Raw genomic sequence first — 21539 nt, 5'->3', positions numbered from 1 at the left:
GCCACCCCCCCGGCCCCCAGCTACTGGACATGTGGACTGAGCTACTGCTGCCCCAAACTGATGTTCCCCTCCTGTGAGGGTGGGAGCCAGTTTGTATAAAACAACACTTCATGGGTTCTGGGTTCTTCACAGGATCAGTCTTCCAAGTCCCAGTCAGAAGAAACCAGCACTGAAATACTTAATATGTGAATATCCCATATTAACTGAATCAATTCAATGTTCTCTGAGATATTTATTTCATTGTGGTAATTCTTCATAACACAGTTTGTAGTCCAACAGTTTTGGGATCATCTAAATCACAACAGTCATCAAGGAACTCTCTAAAAGTCCAGTTGATTGATTTAAACTACTTTGTTTAATGTGGATCAATTACACTGGAATTAAAGTCCACGATTTTTTCAGTCCTGAGTCAAACGAAAAAAATGTAAGAAGATTCTTCCTTTCTATCGATCTGAAACAGTGGAATTCTGAATCCATACCTTCAGCTACAGCGGAATTTAAAAAAACCTGGACACTTTCCTAGTCGGACGTTTTTCTGGGTGACAACAAGCGGAAGTAAACAAATACGTGTAGTAGCGTTAGCTTCTACGTTCCTGAAGTCAGTGAAAGTAGAGTAGAGTAGAACTTTATTGAAAGTCGATTTTATCTGAGCTTTTATGGTATTTAGTTCAGTTAATAAATTTTCCTCATTTGACTCTTTATAAATCCACTAACAGATGCTGAAGATGAAGCTTTAGGGGCTTTAAAAAAAACTACCGTCAAGAACTTCAACGCCGACTGCTGGATCTCTGCCTCAGAGCCGAACTGAAGTTACACAGGATAGGTAAACAACACGTCATTTAGTGAACGAAACTGGAGATCTGACGGTCAATTAATTCATATTTTAACAAACAACTGATTGTGTCATGTCTGCGTTTGTGTCAAAGTATTATTTTGTAGTCATAGTAACGTGATGCTCCGGTTGTTGTTCCACCAGATGGCCCACAGCATTATGTGTGTAAAGGTTTAAGAAACTCATTGAAAAGTAAAATATATTTTGTTTTCTGAGGTCTTGCATCATCCCTGGTGTCAGGAGACCTTAAAGGGACATTAAAGTTTATTTCAAGTGACATATGTGTCATCCAGCATTACGAAAAATAGAAGAAAAAAATAAATTTTATATGTGTGTCATCATCCCTTTGATTAGAAAAGCTTCAAATCTGCGCCGCAGCAGCTTCCGCATCCAGTGGTCACGTGGGGCGTCATAAGTCATTCATTGGCCACCAATTTAGCTTTGCAGCTACTTTGCAGCTACAGAAGACGAGGCGATCCACGACACGATTAACTACAAATATAATGGTTACCTGCGTGGTGAACGGTTGTGTCAACAGGACATCAGGAAAAAACAAAGACAAGGATTTATCGTTCTTCAGAATACCTTCTGGGAAACTAGGAAGGAGATGGAGAGTGCGGATAAAACGGGTCAAAATGACCAAAGATCCAAGAATCTGCCACGAGCACTTCACCCAGGATGATTTTGAAAGAGATTTGAAGGTAAGATCATTGTCGGACAACCCATAGTATTTATTCTGAATTCCCAAGGTTTAGTGGATAGTTAATTCATGTCTGGAGCTACTGGAGGTGTTGTATAAATGTTGTTATGACCAGATTATCGCGCGATTATGGCACTCGCAAAAAGTTAATTATCAAAAGTGGGACAGGTTATTTTACTGATAAGATCTGTGACACTGAAATAAAACATACACAAACAGCATGTCTGGTCCTGATCCTGATACATTTGTGAATACAAGACATATTAATATAAAATAGAGTTGAGTAGCGAATGGCAGCTAGCTCAAAGCTAACAACATGGAAAATCCCATTGACGGGCTAGCGCGTTAGCGTCGGTAGCGCGATTAACTTTTCCATACACACAGTAAACCAAAACGGGACATTATTACGAAAATGCCGGATATTTACCTTGTCGCTAGTTTTATCTGCTTTGATATGGATTCACACCGTGGTTTCGTCACTTCCGCTGTCATGGCGCGCTCCATAATTTACGATAAATTTCATTTTTCTAAATCTTGTTGCAAATAACTGTACTGTCCCTTTAAAATCTGCGCAGCAGCTCCGTCACGTGGGGTCATACGTCATCAACGACACCCGCCGCTTGCTCACTCAGGGCAGCCATTATAGCAGTGATAGATTGATGAAGCCATACGTCTGATAAAATGGTTACCTGTGAGGTGAATGGGTGTTCCAACACCACAGGAGTGAGACACAAAGATAAGAACCTATCTTTTTTCAAAATACCTTCCGGAAAAATTGGAGAGCAATGGAAAGCACAAATAAACAGGGACAAAATGACCAAAGATCCAAGAATCTGCCATGAGCACTTCACCCAGGATGATTTTGAAAGAGATTTGAAGGTAAGACCATTTTCAGGCAACCCGTAGTGTTTATTCTGAATTTGCAAGTTATAGTGGATAATTAATTTTTATGACCAGATTATCATGCGATTACGGCACTTGCGAAATAAACAAGACCTTAAGTGATAGACAGATCGATTGCTTTAGCTGCCATTCCTAAAATTCGGAAATTACTACAATTTATACCCAACTCCAGAAAAGTTTTGATGACAGCACAGCCTCGGGATCATTCTTCGGTCAATAAAGCAAGTTTTTTTTGTCTTCAACTTTTACAGTGAATTTATTTGAAAGTCAGTCTTTCTTCCACGGAAACTACGGTTCATTACCAGGAAATGGTGACAAAATGTAATAAATAGCACTGTTTAGACAAGTTGAAGACCTCACTTCGGTCATGAAAATATGGGTAAATTTGAATTTTAACAAAAAACATTTTACAGCATACATATACACCATTTGTTAGTTTATACCTGAAATTTCATGGAGATTCAACGATCCATGAATTTTCTACATTGCAATTTTCAAGGGTATCCATTTCTGTGTTGCCCGTAATAGTTTTCTGAGGAAAAAATACAAGTTGTAAATTTTTAACTTCCAATCAGAAATATGATTTAACTTCAGAAAATCCTATCAAATTATCATGTACACTGTTCCCTTGTCCCAGCATGGTAATTAATCATGGTTTCCCTGACTGAAGTAATGACCTAATTGAAGTATGGTCTCCAGGCTGTAAAATTCAGAAGAAAATATGGATACTTTTATACATAGTTCAATGGAAAAACTGGTATTTTTAGTGTCATTTCAGACAAAACATTGTGATTTCATGAAGGTTTTTAGTTCAAATTAATAGTTTTCAGAATGCTGAAAAAATCCTAGCTAAACCACAGGAACAGTAAATGCCTGATATTATCGAGCACCAAAACCTATAAAGCCAGCTTATATTGGGAAATAATAAATTTCAGTGTTTCAGTGCAATTTCATTTAATTCAGTACAAAGGGCTACAATGTTCTTTGTGCAATTGTTTTGTTTTTTCAAAATAATTAGTTATTTCACTAAATCACCCACGTAAAGTTTCAGAATGTTGTGAACGTGGTTCTTCATATCTTTCATGTGGCATCCAAAGCTAATTATGTTCACATGAATCAGAACGGACAGCATCTGGGTTGACTCATAAAACAATTTGATATAATATTATTGTGGCTACATAAAGTGCAGCAGTAATGAAGTACATATTGTAATTGGAATCGTTATTTCAGAATGAGCTGTTGAATGTCAAGCAGAGGCGGATCCTAAAGCCTAATGCAGTTCCAAGTATCTTCAGCTGTACGCCCAGCCCCCCCAAGAAGAGAGGAACAAGAGAACCCAGGGCTGCAAAAAAGGCTCGCCAAGAGGTAAGGCCAAGAAAAAATTGAGCTATATAATGTGCTGTAGTTATCTGTACTAAATTATTATGTAATTCACATTCGTCAGTTTAATATACCCCCCCTGTTCTGTCAGGTAAATTTTCTGAAATACATTACTTGGATAATCATTGAACCATTCATTTATTCCATAATGCTGTCCCTTGCTATACACGCGGGTATGCCAGGGGTTAAGTCATGTCATGATAAATCAGGCCCCGGGGTTCAGGCCATAAATCACTGGTCCTCAGCCTCCTTGTGTTGATCCGTCCTCTGATGGCCTCCTTCATGCATGGCACTACCTCTCTGATGCCCTTTCCTAACAGCTGGTTAGGAAAGGGCAGCAGAGAGACAGAGATGGGAAGGACGTGCAGCAGGTTAGGGTGATTAAGGATAGGGATGGGAGTTGTGCAGAGTTTTGGAAACTACAAAGGAATAAAGCTGATGAACCATACAATGAAGTTATGGGAAAGAGTAGTTGAAGCTAGACTAAGGGCAGAAGTGAACATTTGTGAGCAGCAGTATGGTTTCATGCCAAAAAAGAGTACTACAGATGCAGTACTTGCTTTGAGGATGTTGATAGAGAAGTACAGAGAAGGCCAGAGGGAGCTGCATTGTGTTTTTGTAGATCTGGAGAAACCTTATGACAGGGTGCCCAGAGAGGAACTGTGGTATTGTATGAGGAAGTCTGGAGTGGCAGAGAAGTATGTTAGAGCAGTGCAGGACATGTGTGAGGACTGTAAGACAGTGGTGAGGTGTGCTGTAGGTGTGACAGAGGAGTTCAAGGTGGAGGTGGGACTGCATCAGGGATCAGCTCTGAGCCCCTTCTTGTTGCTATGGTGATGGACAGGCTGACAGACGAGGTTAGGCAGGAATCTCCATGGACTATGATGTTTGCAGATGACATTGTGATCTGCAGTGAGAGCAGGGAACAGGTGGAGGAGAAGCTAGAGAGGTGGAGGTTTGTCCTGGAAAGGAGAGGAATGAAGGTTAGCCGCAGTAAGACAGAGTACATGTGTGTGAATGAGAGGGACCCAAGTGGAAGAGTGAGGTTAGAGGGAGAAGAGATCAAGAAGGTGGAGGATTTTAAGTACTTAGGGTCAACAGTCCAGAGCAATGGAGAGTGTGGAAAAGAGGTGAAGAAGCGTGTCCAGGCAGGATGGAACGGGTGGAGGAAAGTGTCAGGTGTGATGTGTGATAGAAGAGTTTCAGCTAAAATGAAAGGAAAGGTGTACAAAACTGTGGTGAGACCAGCGATGTTGTTTGGTCTAGAGACAGTGTCACTGAGGAAAAGACAGGAGACAGAGCTGGAGGTAGCAGAGATGAAGATGCTGAGGTTCTCTCTGGGAGTGACCAGGATGGATAGGATCAGGAATGAGTACATCAGAGGGACAGCACATGTTAGAGGTTCTGGAGATAAAGTCAGAGAGGCCAGACTGAGATGGTTTGGACATGTCCAGAGGAGAGATAGTGGATATATTGGTAGAAGGATGCTGAGTTTTGAACTGCCAGGCAGGAGGCCTAGAGGAAGACCAAAGAGGAGGTTTATGGATGCAGTGAAAGAGGACATGAAGGTAGTTGGTGTGAGAGAAGAGGATGAGAAGACAGGGTTAGATGGAGGACACTGATTTGCTGTGGCAACCCCTGAAGGGAAAAGCTGAAAGGAGAAGAAGAACATCTAGCACCAAAACCTATAAAGCCAGCTTACTGTATATGAGGAAATAATAAATTTCAGTACAATTTCATTTTTTTCAGTACAAAGGGCTACAATGTTCTTTGTGTGATTGTTTGCTTTGGTTTTGTTTTTTCAAAATAATTAGTTATTTCACTAAATCACCCACGTAAAGTTTCAGAATGTTGTGAACGTGGTTCTTCATATCTTTCATGTGGCATCCAAAGCTAATTATGTTCACATGAATCAGAACGGACAGCATCTGGGTTGACTCATTAAACAATTTGATATAATATTATTGTGGCTACATAAAGTGCAGCAGTAATGAAGTACATATTGTAACTGGAATCGTTATTTCTGTTGAATGTCAAGCAGAGGCGGATCCTAAAGCGTAAAGCAGTTCTAAGTATCTCCAGCAATAGGCCCAACCCCCCCAAGAAGAGAGGAACAAGAGAACCCAGGGCTGCAAAAAAGGCTCGCCAAGAGGTAAGGCCAAAAAAAAAAAGAGCTATATAATGTGCTGTAGTTATCTGTACTAAATTATTATGTATTTCACATTCGTCAGTTTAATATACCCCCCCTGTTCTGTCAGGTAAATTTTCTGAAATACATTACTTGGATAATCATTGAACCATTCATTTATTCCATAATGCTGTCCCTTGTTATACACGCGGGTATGTCAGGGGTTAAGTCATGTCATGATAAGTCAGGCCCCGGGGTTCAGGCCATAAATCACTGGTCCTCAGCCTCCTTGTGTTGATCCGTCCTCTGATGGCCTCCTTCATGCATGGCACTACCTCTCTGATGCCCTTTCCTAACAGCTGGTTAGGAAAGGGCAGCAGAGAGACAGAGATGGGAAGGACGTGCAGCAGGTTAGGGTGATTAAGGATAGGGATGGGAGTTGTGCAGAGTCCCCATTGATCATTAAAAAAAAAAGTCAATTGTTTAATTATGTACTTCAAATAATACACCTGGATCCTTGATTTTCCTGTTCTTGTGAGGAGGTGGAGGTTCCTGCTGACCAGCAGCTCTGGTACCAGGAGGTGAAGTCCAGTGTGGACCAAGAGGAACCAGGGGTTCTCCATCTGAAAGAGGAACCAGGGGTTCTCCACCTGAAAGAGGAACCAGGGGTTCTCCACCTGAAAGAGGAACCAGAGGAACTCCACTGCAGTCAGGAGGGAGAGCAGCTTGTAGTGAAGCAGGAGACTGATGCCGTTACGTTGACTCCTGCTCGTGGGGAAAATGACCACAGTGAAGATCAGACTCTGTACATGAAAGCTGAAGATGGTGCAGCACAGACAGAGTCTGTTGTCAACCTGCCGGTTATCAGCTCTGTGGTGGGAGCAGCAAACATTGACCTGCTGATCTCTAACGGCTCTCATGCATCCATCAGCCATGAAGGAGAGAAGAGAAACAAGAAGAAAAATGGCTGAAGTTGTAGTTGATGTTGACATTGAGTCTCAATTTCAGTCTCAGAGAACAAGTAACACCAGTAAGAAGCCATATGTTTGTACAATATGTGAGAAGTTACATAAGACGCAGTTTGAAATTCCACATGAAAATCCGTACAGGTGAGAGGCCTCACAGCTGTGAAAGGTTTCAGGTCCAGTCATGCGTTGGTAAAACGAGAGAATCCACGCAGTTGAGAAGCCATACAGGTGTGAAACGTGGCAAACATTTCAAAAGGAATGATTATTTGGCTCAACACATGAGACAAGTGAGAAGCTTTACAGGTGTGTAACATGTGATAAAGACTTTTAAGTGTAAACAGGTTTACAGAAAGCACATGAGAATCCATACAGCCGGTCAACAAAAATGAAAGAAACATCTACTGACGCGAATGGATTTCATGTGAAATTAATAAAGGACGAAATAAAATGACCACTGACGCATATTTGTAATCTGTCATTTCAAACGGGGGGGTTTTCCTAGCAAAATGTAAATTGCCAGAAGTTATACAGTTACATAAAAATGGGGATACATGTGAATTTACAAATTACTGACCTGTCTCGATGCTGCCGAGTTATCAAATATTCTAGAGAAACTAATAACAGACTGGATAAATTCATAACAAAGCATAATGTTCTTGATTACAGCCAGTACGGTTTCAGGTTGAATCATTCAGAATAATAAAGGGTGAATAAGCTACACTGTAGGTTCATATGTTTGTAAATGTAATTATGAGATCAGTGCCTCATCAGCCATGAACCTCACCGCATGTCACTGACACTAACAGGACATATACTACAGTAGCAGGACATATACTGCAGTAACAGGACATATACTACACAAACAACACATAATAGACTAAAAGGACATATACAACACTAACAGGACATGGGACAGGACCCAGAGGTTTTACACCTATAAGAGGAACCAAAGGAACTCCAATCAATCATTTCATTCATGTTCTTCCTACTCATGAGGAAAATTAACAAATGCAGTAAGGAAAACATCCAGACCCCCTCAAAATTTTCACTCTTTGTTATGTTGCAGTCATTTGCTACGATCATTTAAATTTATTTGTCGTGATGGCTATGCTCCCTCTGGTGCATAACAGTCACTCCAGTGGCCAGTGACTAAAGCAGTGGTAGGCTGTGCATGTCACACATAGGCCTTCAGTGATGTTCTACTTAGTCAAAGTTGAGTAAATCTCATAATACTGTAAGCGGCTCCTACAGCTGAGACCAATGTAGTGTTCAAGGTCTGAGGCGTTCATAACCTCTCTCAAATAACGTCACTCGCACAGAAGAAACCCGCGGCCACACCTTTTATAGACGTCACACAACTACATCACAGAACAACTCACTGCTGCCCCATGATAACACTGTGTCACAGCTTTGTCCAGACATCATCCATATTCCTAGAGATAGAAAAAAATAACAGCATCAGTCATCAGCAATTACAAGTGCTGATGACAAAGGTACAATTTGCTCCAGGATTAATAAAGTATAAAGTATCAGCTTGCCGGCCACTAGACAATCCTCGTATTTGATTGTCGCCTTGTCTTGTGTTACCAAGCGCAAGACAAGGCGAACAAGTGTGAGAAAGGTAAGGAGGTCCACGTAGTTGCGTACCTATTCACTGTGCTGCGAATCCACTCTGGTGTCCCCAAAAAGTTTTAAAGAACAGCTTGCATCTGTTCAGTCATGCTTTGGTGTCTCGTTGCTGCCTTGGTTAAACAATTCAACTTTACAAATCCAGTGTGGTTCCAAACATCACATTGTTCATTTGCACAAGTCAGTCAGGAAATGTATCAAAAATGTTTTATTGAATTTTGGAGGGAATTCAGAAAAACGGATGCAATCAACATTTTGTGTACTTTAAGTAGAGCCTGGTGGCAACAGTTATGGATTTGGTAGAAATCATAAACGATGGACAAATAAAAAACCTTATCGTGAGAAACTTTAACGAGTCTCTGTTGGGAAAACATGTTTTTCTGGTTGAATACAACTTTCAATAATTTCTCTGCAGTCAGAAAACAAAGTCAATCTTAGTCTCTTTATTTAAAATCATTAATTTATCAACACCATCATCATCACAAATATTTTTGGATAATAGGCTCCTGGAGACAAAACTAAATGCATTTGTACAAAGAACGCGTTATTACTTCTCAAATCACGAGTGTACCTGAAAGGTTCTCCACACGTTTAACATTTTACTTCCCACCTGTATGGACCCTCATGTGTGCTGTCAACATACGCTTACAACTAGAATCCTTGCCACATGTTTGACAGCTGTGAGCCTTCTCTCCTGCGTGTAACTTCATGTGGGCATTCCACTGAAAATGCCATTTAAAATGTTCCTGACATGTTTCACACCTGTAAGACTTCTCACCTGTGTGGATTCTCATGCGGTCAGACCAGGACCCTGTAAAACGTTTCCCATGTTTCACAACCATAAGACTTCTCACTTGAATGAATTCTCATGTGTCTTGTCAATGCACTTTTCCATCCAAAGTCTTTCCCACATGTTTCACACCTGTAAGGCTTTTCTCCAGTGTGGACTCTCGTGTGTTCTGTAAATGTATGTTTCCATCTAAAGTCTTTCCCACATGTTTCACACCTGTAAGGCTTCTCTCCAGTGTGGACTCTCAGGTGCACTTTCAAAGAATTACTGTTTCTGAAATTTTTCTCACATGTGTCGCACCTGTAAGGCTTCTCTCCAGTGTGGACTCTCATGTGTTCTGTTAATGCATGTTTCCATCTAAAGTCTTTCCCACATGTTTCACACCTGTAAGGCTTCTCTCCAGTGTGGACTATCATGTGACGTACCAACATCCCATTCTGGGTGAAACATTTGCCACATGTTTCGCACCTGTAAGGTTTTTCCCCTGTGTGGATTCTTTTGTGTACTAAAAACCCACTGTTCAACCTAAAATCTTTACCACATCTTTTATGGAATTTCAAAGCATCGCGTGTTGTGTAACTCCTCTTACATATTTTACAAACATATGGCTTTTTACTGTTGTTACTTGTTCTCTGGGACTGAAGCTGAGACTCCACCTCAGCATCTTTTCTGCTTGTTTCTCCTCTCTCATCATGGCTGACGGATACATGAGAGCTGTTAGAGATCAGCAGGTCAATGTTTGCTGCTCCCACCACAGAGCTGATAACCGGCAGGTTGTCAACAGACTCTGTCTGTGCTGCACCATCTTCAGCTTTCATGTACAGAGTCTGATCTTCACTGTGGTCATTTTCCTCATGAGTAGGAGTCAATGTAACAGCATCAGTCTCCTGCTTCAGTACAAGCTGCTCTCCCTCCTGACTGCTGTGGAGTTCCTCTGGTTCCTCTTTCAGGTGTAGAACCTCTGGTTCCTCTTTCAGGTGTAGAACCTCTGGTTCCTCTTGGTCCACACTGGACTTCACCTCCTGGTTCCAGAGCTGCTGGTCAGCAGGAACCTCCACCTCCTCCTCCTTACAGACATGATGCTGTGGACCATCTGAAGGAACAACAAAAGCAGCATCACGTTACTAATACTAAGCACAAGAAGTACAATTTCTTTACCACCTTGGGGAAACTGTGATTTTTTTCACTGTGTTACAGACCCCTGAAACACACACACGTGGATGGAGGGGGGACTGAACTACTGTCAACACAAACCACGACACAAACGTAGAAATCCGAGGAAATCAATCGCAGTTTGATTTCCAACAATGTAAATTCCTTGACAGTCAAATGTATATGTTATTCATTACAACCAGGTTGTCTGTACCTATCCTGTGTAACCGAATCACGGGTTTCCAGGCGGTGCCCAGCAGTCCACCATTACAATCGGCCTCTTCTTCGTAGTTAACAGTTCCTTTAATGCCTACAAACATTTTTTTCATTTTCAGCTTTTTCACAAACTCACTGAAAATTGTCAGTCAATGACATTTTTGTTCCTTGAACTAATTTGCTGTGGAACAAAACATATAACGAATGAATGAATGAACCCTACAAGCTAATGCTAACGGCTCCCGTGTTGTTTGTTGATTCCGGTTTGTTGTCCGGGAGAAAATGTTCCGACTAGGAATCAAGAAAATGTTTTTGTTCTGTTTGTATGGTAGAACTGTATATCTTTCTATTAAATTTTATAATCCTTCTTATTCATCCACAAATCTAGATTTTTTTTAAGTTATCGAATAGCAGATAATAAATCACTTTTTCTAAAAAATAAAAAAAATGACGCAAAGACTAAAGTAATTGTCAGTTAACCTTTTTCTTTGTCGCACATTCTGAAAATAAAGAGATATTGCAAGTTGTTTGATGTTGGAGGACAAGTCGAGAAAATTTGTGCTTTTATTTGAGGGATTCGACTCATGACAAACCAGGTTTGACTTAAATAGTAAACAAATTGACGTTACATTCCCTGTCGGAACTTTAACTGCGGGACACCAAGCGGAAGTTGAAAACGGAAGTACCGTCAGCGTTAGCTGTATTGGTTTTTGTGTATTACATATACTTTCGGCAAATATTTAACTGCTTGTTATCATGTGTAACCCCCTTTTAAAGATGAAATACCGTTCTAATTTGATCATCAGAGGGACAGAGTCCAAACCAAAGCTTGAATCTAGCATATATATATATATATATATATATATATATATATATATATATATATATATATATATATATATATATATATATATACACACACACACACACACACACACACACACACACACACACACACATATTTTTTTTTTTTTTTTTTTTTTTAATTTAAATTTAAATTTAAATTGGAATACCAAGAATGAATCCTCTGGATAAATCAGATTGAGATTAAATAGTAGGCCGTGAGGATAAAAACTCATGAGAAACCATCATACTGACACTGGTGTGAAGAGCTGATTTCTAACTGGAAGAAATACACCTGATTGATCCGGTCTAATGACACAAATAAGACTAAATAATAAAGGACACATTTGGGTGTTAAGGACGTTGTAATTGTGTTCCACTGTTGACATTCCACTCCTACTTTTTAAAAGTTTTAAATAAAGGTGAAGTCTGGAAAAACACCCAAACGTTTTCAGATGATTGCATGACATTCGAGAGTTTATACTGGTTATATGAATATAACTGAACTTTAATGGGATGCTCATGAGATAAAAGGAATATTATCAAATTCCATTGACTTTAATCATGACAGTTTCTGCCTTTTCAAACCCCAGGGAGCTTGATGTCTTCAGGTTCCTGCTGCTCCTAAGAGTTTCCTGCTAACCAACAGCTCTGGAAACATGAGGTGAAGTCCAGTATGGATTCAAGCAGATTTATTCTAACTGGATCTGTGGGACGTTTGATTGATGGTCAGGGTAGAAAGATGAACCTTGAGACGATGGTTGAAGTTAGTGGTACTTTATTCAACAGAGCTCTTGGTTGTTCTCAGATACAGAAAACATCAAAGCACGAAGTATGAAAAGGACAACTTCTTATCTCAAACAAATCTGTTTTCTCCTCTTTCAGCTTTACAGTCGCAAAAAGTAGATTTTCCAGGTTTTAAACACGTGTAGATTATTCCACTAAAGCCCTACGCTCCTACCGTAACCCCATTCTTCTGATCTGCATAGCGCTGCCTTCTCCTAAGTTGGTACCATCAAATGTCTCATTTGGTGGCTTGGAAATGCATATCAGTTATTGGATTGATTTCAATTTTGTTCACAACCTTCACTGATTGAAGCTTCACCTCCTTTGCAGAGTTATTAAATGTACAAATAACATATTTTCAAGTAAGTTCACATATTTGTACCCCAACTGTGTGAAATTAGAGGTTTAAGAAACTCAATGAAAAGCAATATAGTGTATATTTTGTTTGTCATTATGAAAAAATAAAAATACAAAAATTTCCTGATGTCTGGCATCATCCCTGGTGTCAGGACACCTTAAAATCTGTGCTGCAGCAGTTCCGTAACGTTTGGTCAGACCAGGATCTTTTCCCCATGAAAAGTTTCCACATGTTTCAGAACTCTAGGTCTTCTCACTTGAACGGACACTGTTCTGTTAATGTATGTTTCCAACTGAAGTCTTTCCCACGTGTTTCACACCTAAGGCTTCTCACTTGTGTGGCTTCTCATGTGAAATACCAAACGCACATTCTGGTTGAAACATTTGCCACATGTTTCACAACTATAACACTTCTCACTTGAATGGACTCTCATATGCTTTGTCAATGCACTTTTCCATCCAAAGCCTTTCTCGCATACTTCACACCTATAAGGCTTTCCTCCAGTGTGGATTCTCATGTGGTCAGACCAGGATCTTTTCCCTGTGAAATGTTTCCCGCATGTTTCACAATTATAAGGCTTCTCACCTGAATGGACTGTCATGTGTTCTGTTAATAAACATTTCCATCTAAAATCTTTTCCACATGTTTCACACCTGTAAGGCTTCTCACCTGTGTGGATTCTCATGTGGTTAATCATACTGAAATGATATGGGAAACATTTGCCACATGTTTCACAACTATAAGGCTTCTCACTTGAATGGACTCTCATGTGTCTTGTCAATGCACTTTTCCATCCAAAGTCTTTCCCACATGTTTCACACTTGTTAGGCTTCTCTCCAGTGTGGACTATCATGTGTTCTGTTAATGCATGTTTCCATCTAAAGTCTTTCCCACATGTTTCACACCTGTAAGGCTTCTCTCCAGTGTGGACTCTCAGGTGCACTTTCAAAGAATTACTATTTCTGAAATTTTTCTCACATGTGTCGCACCTGAAAGGCTTCTCTCCAGTGTGGACTCTCATGTGTTTTGTTAATGCATGTTTCCATCTGAAGTCGTTCCCACATGTTTCACACCTGTAAGGCTTCTCTCCAGTGTGGACTATCATGTGACGTACCAACATCCCATTCTGAGTGAAACATTTGCCACATGTTTCGCACCTGTAAGGTTTTTCCCCTGTGTGGATTCTTTTGTGTACTAACAACTCACTGCTAAAGCTAAAATCTTCACTTCTCTCAGAATTGTGCAGGGGTTTTTTTGTGTGGATTTTCATATGGACTTTCAAACTCTGGCGTCTTATGTAACCCTTTTTACATATTTTACAAAGATATGGCTTCTTACTGGTGTTACTTGTTCTCTGGGACTGAAACTGAGACTCAATCTCAACATCTTTTCTGCTTGTTTCTCCTCTCTCCTCATGGCTGATGGATGCATGAGAGCTGTTAGAGATCAGAAGGTAAATGTTTGCTGCTCCCACCACAGAGCTGATAACCGGCAGGTTGTCAACAGACTCTGTCTGTGCTGCACCATCTTCAGCTTTCATGTACAGAGTCTGATCTTCACTGTGGTCATTTTCCTCATGAGTAGGAGTCAACATAACGACATCAGTCTCCTGCTTCAGGACGAGCTGTTCTCCCTCCTGACTGCTGTGGAGTTCCTCTGGTTCCTCTTTCAGGTGTAGAACCTCTGGTTCCTCTTTCAGGTTTAGAACCTCTGGTTCCTCTTTCAGGTGTAGAACCTTTGGTTCCTCTTGGTCCACACTGGACTTCACCTCCTGGTTCCAGAGCTGCTGGTCAGCAGGAACCTCCACCTCCTCCTCCTTACAGACATGATGCTGTGGACCATCTGGAGGAGCAACAAAAGGAGTGTCACGCAACTAATACTAAGAAGAAATAAGTACACTTTCTTTATCCCCTTGGGGAAATTATTTTTTTCAGCATGTGTACAGACCCATTTAACACCTACACACACAAGGGGTCTGTAGGCATGTAAAGTATATTCGATTGGACGTAGAGTGGCTGGCAGTTCCGTTCTGGTGCCTCTCATTTGGGCAGCTTGTGTGTGTGTGTGTGTGTGTGTGTGTGTGTGTCCCTTGCTCAGGGGCACCTCGGCAGTGCTCAGAGCGTGAGCTGACACCTCCCACTGCCAGCTCACGCTCCAATGTTTTGACCCAGGCGGGTCTTGAACCGGCGACTTCCGGTCACCAGACCAAGACTAGCGGACTGAACTACTGTCAACCCAAACTATGACACAAACGTAGAACTCAGTCGCAGTTTATTTTCCAACAATATCAGTTATTTGACAGTCAAATTTATCTGTTAATTCATTACAATCAGGTTGTCTGTACCTATCCTGTGTAACCGAATCACGGGTTTCCAGGCGGAGTCCAGCAGTCCACCATTACAATCGGCCTCTTCTTCGGAGTTAACAGTTCCTTTAATGCCTACAAACATTTTTTTTATTTTCAGCTTTTTCACAAACTCACTGAAATTGTCAGTCGAGGACGTTTTTGTTCCCTGAACTAATTTACTGTGAAACAAATGATATAACGACTTATCTCTACAAGCTAATGCTAACGGCTTGAGTGTTGTTTGTTGATTCCGGCTTGTTGTCCCGGAGAAAATGTTCCGACTAGGAATCAAGGGAATTCTTTTGTTCCGATTTTACGACGGAACTGTACCGTTTATCTTTTGATTAAATTTGACAATCCTTCTCATTCATCCACAAATCTAAAATTTTTTAAGTTATCAAACAGCAGATAATAAATCACTTTTAAAAAGTAAGACGCAAGGACTATAGAAATTGTCAGTTAACCTTTTTCTTCGTCGCACATTCTGAAAATAGAGAGATATTGCACGATGTTTGATGTCGGAGGACAGGTCGAGATAATTTATAATTTTATTTGAGGAATGAATTAATGAATATCCATGTTGAAATTAAATAAAGAACAAATTGACGTTACATTCCCTGTCGGAACTTTAACTGCGGGACACCAAGCGGAAGTCAAAACAGGGGTACCTTTAGTGAAAGCTGTATTTGTTTTGTGTATTACAATGAACTTTCGACAAATATGAGACAGGATCTATTATCTGCTTGTGACCATCTTAAACCCCCTGTAGTTTCCACAACTCTGCACATCTCCCTTGTTCTTAAAAATGGGCACCAGCACACTTCTCCTCCATTCCTCAGGCATCTTCTCACTATCTAAGATCCTGTTGAACAACCCAGTCAGAAACTCTACTGCCACCTCTCCTAGACACTTCCATACCTCTACAGGTATATCATCAGGACCGACTGCCTTTCCACTCTCCATCCTCTTCAATGCCCTCCTCACTTCATCCTGACGGCACAATAAAACAATGGCTTGAACCCTCTTGCGGCTACAATCAACAGTTGAATTATTTCGTTTTCTATAGAAGTCTGACAATTCTAAAGTTATGGAATTGGTCTAAATCATAAAAGTCTTCTTTGACCAAAGGGAGAAAAAAATCTTATCTTAATAAATGTAAGAATCTCCATGGGAAAGTAATTTGTTTTTCTGGTTGAGTAATAACATTCAATAATTTCTCTGCAGTCAGAAAACAAAGTGAATATTAGTCTCTTTATTCAAAATCATTAATTAATCAACACAGTCATCATCACAAATATTTCTGCACAATCGGCTCCTGCAGACAAAACTAATAACACTTGGACAAAGAAAGTGTTATTACTTCTCAAATCACAAGTGTACCTGATTCTACACTACATCTTACTTCACACCTGCATGGACCCTCATGTGGGCTTTCAACAGAAAATGTGATTTAAAATGTTCAGAATATGTTTCACACCTGTAAGGATTCTCCTGTGGTAAACCAGGATATTTTCCCTGTGAATCATTTCCAACATGTTTCAAATGTGAAGCTTTTGGACTCTCATGTGTTCTATTAATGCATGTTTCCATCTATAGTCTTTCCCTCTAAGGCCTCTCACCTGTGTGGCTTCTCATGTGAAATACCAAACGCACATTCTGGTTGAAACATTTTCCACATATTTCACACCTGTAAGGCTTCTGCCCAGTGTGGACTCTCATGTGTTCTTTTAATGCACGTTTCAATCTAAAGTCTTTCCCACATGTTTCACACCTGTAAGACTTCTCCCTTGTGTGGCTTCTCATGTGACGTACCAAATTCGCATTCCGGGTGAAACATTTGCCACATGTTTCACAATTGTAAGGCTTCCCTTCAGTGTGGACTCTCATGTGCACTGTCAAAGAAATACTATCTCTGAAACTTTTGCCACATGTTTCACACCAGTAAGGCTTGTCACCTGCGTGGATTCTCATGTGACGTAACAATTCCCCATACCAGGTGAAACATTGGCCACATTTTTTACACCTGTCAGGCTTCTCCCCTGTGTGGATTCTCATGTGAACTACGAAGTCCCCATTCTCTGTGAAACATTTGCCACATGTTTCACAACTGTAACGCTTCTCCCCTATATGCCTTTTCATATGATGTACCATAATGTGATTCCGGGTGAAACATTTGCCACATGTTTTACAACTGTAAGGCTTCTCCCCTGTGTGGATTCGCACGTGACGTACCAAATCCCCTTTCCAGGTGAAACATTTGCCACATGTTTTACAACTGTAAGGCTTTTTACCTGTGTGGATTCTTTTGTGGACTAACAAATCACTGTTCAACCTAAAATCATCAACACATCTTTTAGAATTGTGCATGCTTTCTTTCGTGTGGATTTTCATGTGGAATTTCAAAGTGTTGCATGTTTTGTAACTGTTCTTACATATATTGCAAGTATATGGTTTCTTACTGGTGTTACTTGTTCTCTGAGACTGAAACTGAAGCTCAATCTTAACATTGTTTCTTCTTGTTTCTCCTCTCTCATCATGGCTGACGGATACATGAGAGCTGTTAGAGATCAGCAGGTCAATGTTTGCTGCTCCCACCACAGAGCTGATAACCGGCAGGTTGTCAACAGACTCTGTCTGTGCTGCACCATCTTCAGCTTTCATGTACAGAGTCTGATCTTCACTGTGGTCATTTTCCTCACGAGTAGGAGTCAATGTAACAGCATCAGTCTCCTGCTTCAGGACAAGCTGCTCTCCCTCTGGTTCCTCTTTCAGGTGTAGAACCTCTGGTTCCTCTTTCAGGTGTAGAACCTCTGGTTCCTCTTTCAGGTGTAGAACCTCTGGTTCCTCTTGGTCCACACTGGACTTCACCTCCTGGTTCCAGAGCTGCTGGTCAGCAGGAACCTCCACCTCCTCCTCCTTACAGACATGATGCTGTGGACCATCTGGAGGAACAACAACAGGAGTTTCACACTACTATGACTACAAACTAATACTAAGAAGAAAAAGAAAGAAGTACACTTTCTTTATCCCCTTTGATGAAATTGTTATTTTTTCACTCTGTGTACAGACCCATTTAACACCTACACACGCAGGGGGTCTGTAGGCATGTAAATTATATACAATGGGAGGTAGAGTGACTGGCAGTTCTGTTGTGGTGCTTCTCATTTGAGCAGCTTGTGTGTGTGTGGGGGGGGGGTGCCCTGCTCAGGGGCACCTCGGCAGTGCTCAGAGGGTGAGCTGACACCTCCCACTGCCAGCTCACGCTCCACTGTGTTGACCCTGGTGAGTCTTGAAAGCGCGACTTCCGGTCCACAAACCAGGACTTAGTGGACTGAGCTATTGACGCCCAAAACTATGACACAAACGTATGAAATCCGAGAAAATCAGTCGCAGTTTTTTCCCAACAATGTTAATTATTTTAAATGTGTTTGTTATTCATTACAACCAGGTTGTCTGTACCTATCCTGTGTAACCGAATCACGGGTTTCCAGGCGGTGTCCAGCAGTCCACCATTACAATCGGCCTCTTCTTCGTAGTTAACAGTTCCTTTAATGCCTACAAACATTTTTTTCATTTTCAGCTTTTTCATAAACTCTCTCAAATTGTCAGCTGAAGACATTTTTATTCCCTGAACTAATTTGCTGCGAAACAAATAATATAACGACTTAACTCCACAAACAAATGTAAGCGGCTCTCGTGTTATTTGTTGATTCCGGCTTGTTGTCCGGGAGAAAATGTTCCGACTAGGAATTAATGGAATGTTTTGTTCCGTTTTTTATGGAAGAACGGTATAACTCTTCATTAAATTTGATAATCACTGTCATTCATCCACAAATCTTAGATTTTTTCAGTAAATAAACCGCAGGTAATAAATTACTTTTTTTAAAATACGAAGCAAATACTAAAGTAATTGTAAAAATAAAGAGATATTTCACGTTGTTTGATGTTGGACTACGGGTCGAGAAAATCTGTGCTTTATTTAACGGATTGGATTCATGACTAACCAGGTTTGATTTAAATAATAAACAAATGGACAAATGCCTTCCCAGTTGGAACTTTAATTGCGGGACACAGGGCGGAAGTCAACAACGGAAGTACCGCTAAGGATAGCTGTGTTAGATTTTTGTGTATTAAAATGAACTTTCGACAAATATGAGACAGAATTGATAATCTGCTTGTTAACTTGTGGAACCCCCTGTTAAAGAAGAAATACAGTTTTAATTTGATCAATTTGATTGTTCAGGTCCCAAGCCCGGATAAATACAGGGGGTTGTGTCGGGAAGGGCATCTGAAGTAAAACTTTTGCTAAATCAAAAATACAAATGAAACCTATGACTTCCATACCGGATCGGTCGAGGCCCGGGTTAACGACCGCCATTCGTGCTGTTCACCTACAGGTTGCCACAAAAATGTTTCATTGATTTTGGAGGAAATCCAGAAAAAGGGGTGCAATCAACATTATTTCTACTTTAAGTGGAGCCTGGTGGCAACAGTTCTGATGGGAAACACATTTTTTGACAATGAGGCAATAGTTGAATCAATGAGTTTTCTATAATAGTCTAAAGTTATGGATTTGGTCTAAATCATAAAAGTCTTCTTTGACCGATGGGAAAAAAAAATCTTGTTGGGAAAACATGTTTTTCAGGTTGAATACAACATTCAATTTCTCTGCAGTCAGAAAAGTCCATTTTAGTCTTTATTCAAAGTCGTAAATTAATCAACACCGTCATCATGACAAGTATTTCTACAAAATAGGTTCCCGAAGACAAAACTATAAATCAAAGACAAAAGTATAAAATTCTGGACAAAGAACACATTATTACTTCTCAAATCAAGAGTGAAAGGTTCTCTACATGTTTTACATTTTACTTCCCACCTGCATGGACTCTCATGTGTTTTGTCAACATACGCTTAGAACTAAAATCTTTTCCACAAGTTTGACAGCTGTGAGCCTTCTCTCCTGTGTGTAATTTCACATGGGCTTTCAACAGAAAATACGACTTAAAATGTTCCTGACATATTTCACATGAGTAAGACTTCTCCCCTCTGTGGATTCTCATGTGACAAATCAAACTCCCATACCAGGTGAAACATTTGCCACATGTTTTACAACTGTAAGGCGTCTCTCCTGTGTGGATTCTCATATGAAATTGCAAACCCACATTCTGGATGAAACATTTGCCACATATTTCACACTTGTAAGGCTTCTCCCCTGTGTGGATTCTCATGTGAACTACCAAACTCCAATTCCGGGTGAAACATTTGCCACATGTTTCACATCTGTAAGGATTCCCCGTGTGGATTTTTATGTGGTCAGACCAGGATCTTTTCATTGTGAAACATCTGCCACATGTTTCACAACTATAAGGCTTCTCACTAGAATGAACTCTCATGTGTTCTGTATATGCACGTTTCTGTCCAAAGTCTGTCGCACATATTTCACACTTGTAAGGCTTCTCTCCAGTGTGGATTCTCATGTGAACTACCAAACTCCAATTCCGGGTGAAACATTTGCCACATGTTTCACACCTGTAAGGCTTCTCCCTTGTGTGGACTATCATGTGACGTACCAAACTCTCATTCCGTGTGAAACATTTGCCACATGTTTCACACCTGTAAAGCGTTTCATCTGTGTGGATATTTCTGCGTGGTAACAAATCACTGTTCAACCTAAAATCTTTTTCACATCTTTTGTGGAATTTCAAAGTGTCGCATGTTGTGGAACTGCTCTTACATATTTTACCAACATATGGCTTCTTACTGGTGTTACTTGTTCTCTGGGACTGAAACAGAGACTCAATCTCAACATCGTTTCTATTTACTTCTCCTATCTCATCATGGCTGATGGATACATGAGAGCTGTTAGAGATCAGAAGGTCAATGTTTGCTGCTCCCACCACAGAGCTGATAACCGGCAGGTTCTCAACAGACTCTGTCTGTGCTGCACCATCTTCAGCTTTCATGTACAGAGTCTGATCTTCACTGTGGTCATTTTCCTCACGAGTAGGAGTCAATGTAACAGCATCAGTCTCCTGCTTCAGGACAAGCTGCTCTCCCTCCTGACTGCTGTGGAGTTCCTCTAGTTCCTCTTTCAGGTGGAGAACCTCTGGTTCCTCTTTCAGGTGTAGAACCTCTGGTTCCTCTTTCAGGTGTAGAACCTCTGGTTCCTCTTGGTCCACACTGGACTTCACCTCCTGGTTCCAGAGCTGCTGGTCAGCAGGAACCTCCACCTCCTCCTCCTTACAGACATGATGCTGTGGACCATCTGGAGGAACAACAACGGGAATTGCACATTACTAATAATAAGAGGAAAAAGAAAGAAGGTAGAGTGACTGGCAGTTCTGTTCTGGTGCCTCTCATTTGAGCAGCTTGTGTGTTTGTGTGTGTGGGGGGTGCCCTGCTCAGGGGCACCTCGGCAGTGCTCAGAGGGTGAGCTGACACCTCCCACTGCCAGCTCACGCTCCAATGTTTTGACCCTGGTGAGTCTTGAAAGCGCAACTTCCGGTC

The 21539-nt window shown here is 40.8% G+C and overlaps 5 protein-coding genes across 14 annotated transcripts; 1 reads left to right on the top strand and 4 right to left on the bottom strand.

Moving 5' to 3' along the window:
* Positions 1–554: 554 nt before the first annotated feature.
* Positions 555–11532, top strand: LOC137601052 (THAP domain-containing protein 1-like). 10 transcript variants are annotated; one of them, XR_011037015.1, is made up of 6 exons: positions 555–823; positions 1187–1533; positions 2108–2411; positions 3666–3800; positions 5857–5967; positions 10528–11532. XR_011037015.1 is itself a non-coding variant. In XM_068323044.1 (6 exons), exons 3-6 carry the CDS (start codon positions 2214–2216, stop codon positions 6912–6914), a joined length of 879 nt encoding a protein of 292 aa, XP_068179145.1. In that variant the 5' UTR covers positions 555–823; positions 1413–1533; positions 2108–2213; the 3' UTR covers positions 6915–7362. The 10 variants fall into 10 exon arrangements, 9 of the variants coding, with proteins under 9 accessions (XP_068179145.1, XP_068179144.1, XP_068179148.1 ...); XM_068323044.1 differs by lacking the exon at positions 10528–11532 and adding an exon at positions 6483–7362 and having other exon boundaries at positions 1413–1533; positions 5854–5967; XM_068323043.1 differs by lacking the exon at positions 10528–11532 and adding an exon at positions 6483–7362 and having other exon boundaries at positions 1371–1533; positions 5854–5967.
* LOC137601061 (zinc finger protein 254-like) lies at positions 9190–10202 on the bottom strand. Its single transcript, XM_068323062.1, has one exon. The coding sequence runs from the start codon at positions 10146–10148 to the stop codon at positions 9339–9341; it is 810 nt and encodes a 269-aa protein (XP_068179163.1). The 5' UTR covers positions 10149–10202; the 3' UTR covers positions 9190–9338.
* Positions 11533–12118: 586 nt separating the features above from the next.
* Positions 12119–14310, bottom strand: LOC137601031 (zinc finger protein 728-like). The gene has a single exon (XM_068323015.1). The coding sequence runs from the start codon at positions 14277–14279 to the stop codon at positions 13005–13007; it is 1275 nt and encodes a 424-aa protein (XP_068179116.1). The 5' UTR covers positions 14280–14310; the 3' UTR covers positions 12119–13004.
* A 1974-nt stretch (positions 14311–16284) lies between these two features.
* LOC137601044 (zinc finger protein 479-like) lies at positions 16285–17715 on the bottom strand. Its single transcript, XM_068323028.1, has one exon. The coding sequence runs from the start codon at positions 17691–17693 to the stop codon at positions 16638–16640; it is 1056 nt and encodes a 351-aa protein (XP_068179129.1). The 5' UTR covers positions 17694–17715; the 3' UTR covers positions 16285–16637.
* Positions 17716–19663: 1948 nt separating this feature from the next.
* LOC137601040 (zinc finger protein 480-like) lies at positions 19664–21015 on the bottom strand. Its single transcript, XM_068323023.1, has one exon. The coding sequence runs from the start codon at positions 20993–20995 to the stop codon at positions 19898–19900; it is 1098 nt and encodes a 365-aa protein (XP_068179124.1). The 5' UTR covers positions 20996–21015; the 3' UTR covers positions 19664–19897.
* Between the last annotated feature and the right edge of the window lie 524 nt (positions 21016–21539).

Source organism: Antennarius striatus, chromosome 9 (genome assembly GCF_040054535.1).
Source record: "Antennarius striatus isolate MH-2024 chromosome 9, ASM4005453v1, whole genome shotgun sequence".
NCBI classification, from domain to species: domain Eukaryota; kingdom Metazoa; phylum Chordata; class Actinopteri; order Lophiiformes; family Antennariidae; genus Antennarius; species Antennarius striatus.
The sequence above is the reverse complement of the archived record's forward strand: the minus strand, read 5'-3'. Positions and strand labels throughout refer to the sequence as shown.

Coding starts and splice junctions, on each gene's coding strand:
- LOC137601044 (XM_068323028.1), bottom strand. CDS start 17,693: ATGAAAGCTGAAGATGGTGCAGCACAGACAGAGTCTGTTGACAACCTG.
- LOC137601061 (XM_068323062.1), bottom strand. CDS start 10,148: ATGAAAGCTGAAGATGGTGCAGCACAGACAGAGTCTGTTGACAACCTG.
- LOC137601052 (XM_068323044.1), top strand. CDS start 2,214: ATGGTTACCTGTGAGGTGAATGGGTGTTCCAACACCACAGGAGTGAGA. Junction 2,412..3,665: donor ATTTTGAAAGAGATTTGAAG/GTAAGACCATTT, acceptor TCGTTATTTCAG/AATGAGCTGTTGAATGTCAA. Junction 3,801..5,853: donor CAAAAAAGGCTCGCCAAGAG/GTAAGGCCAAGA, acceptor TTGAATGTCAAG/CAGAGGCGGATCCTAAAGCG.
- LOC137601031 (XM_068323015.1), bottom strand. CDS start 14,279: ATGTTGACTCCTACTCATGAGGAAAATGACCACAGTGAAGATCAGACT.
- LOC137601040 (XM_068323023.1), bottom strand. CDS start 20,995: ATGAAAGCTGAAGATGGTGCAGCACAGACAGAGTCTGTTGAGAACCTG.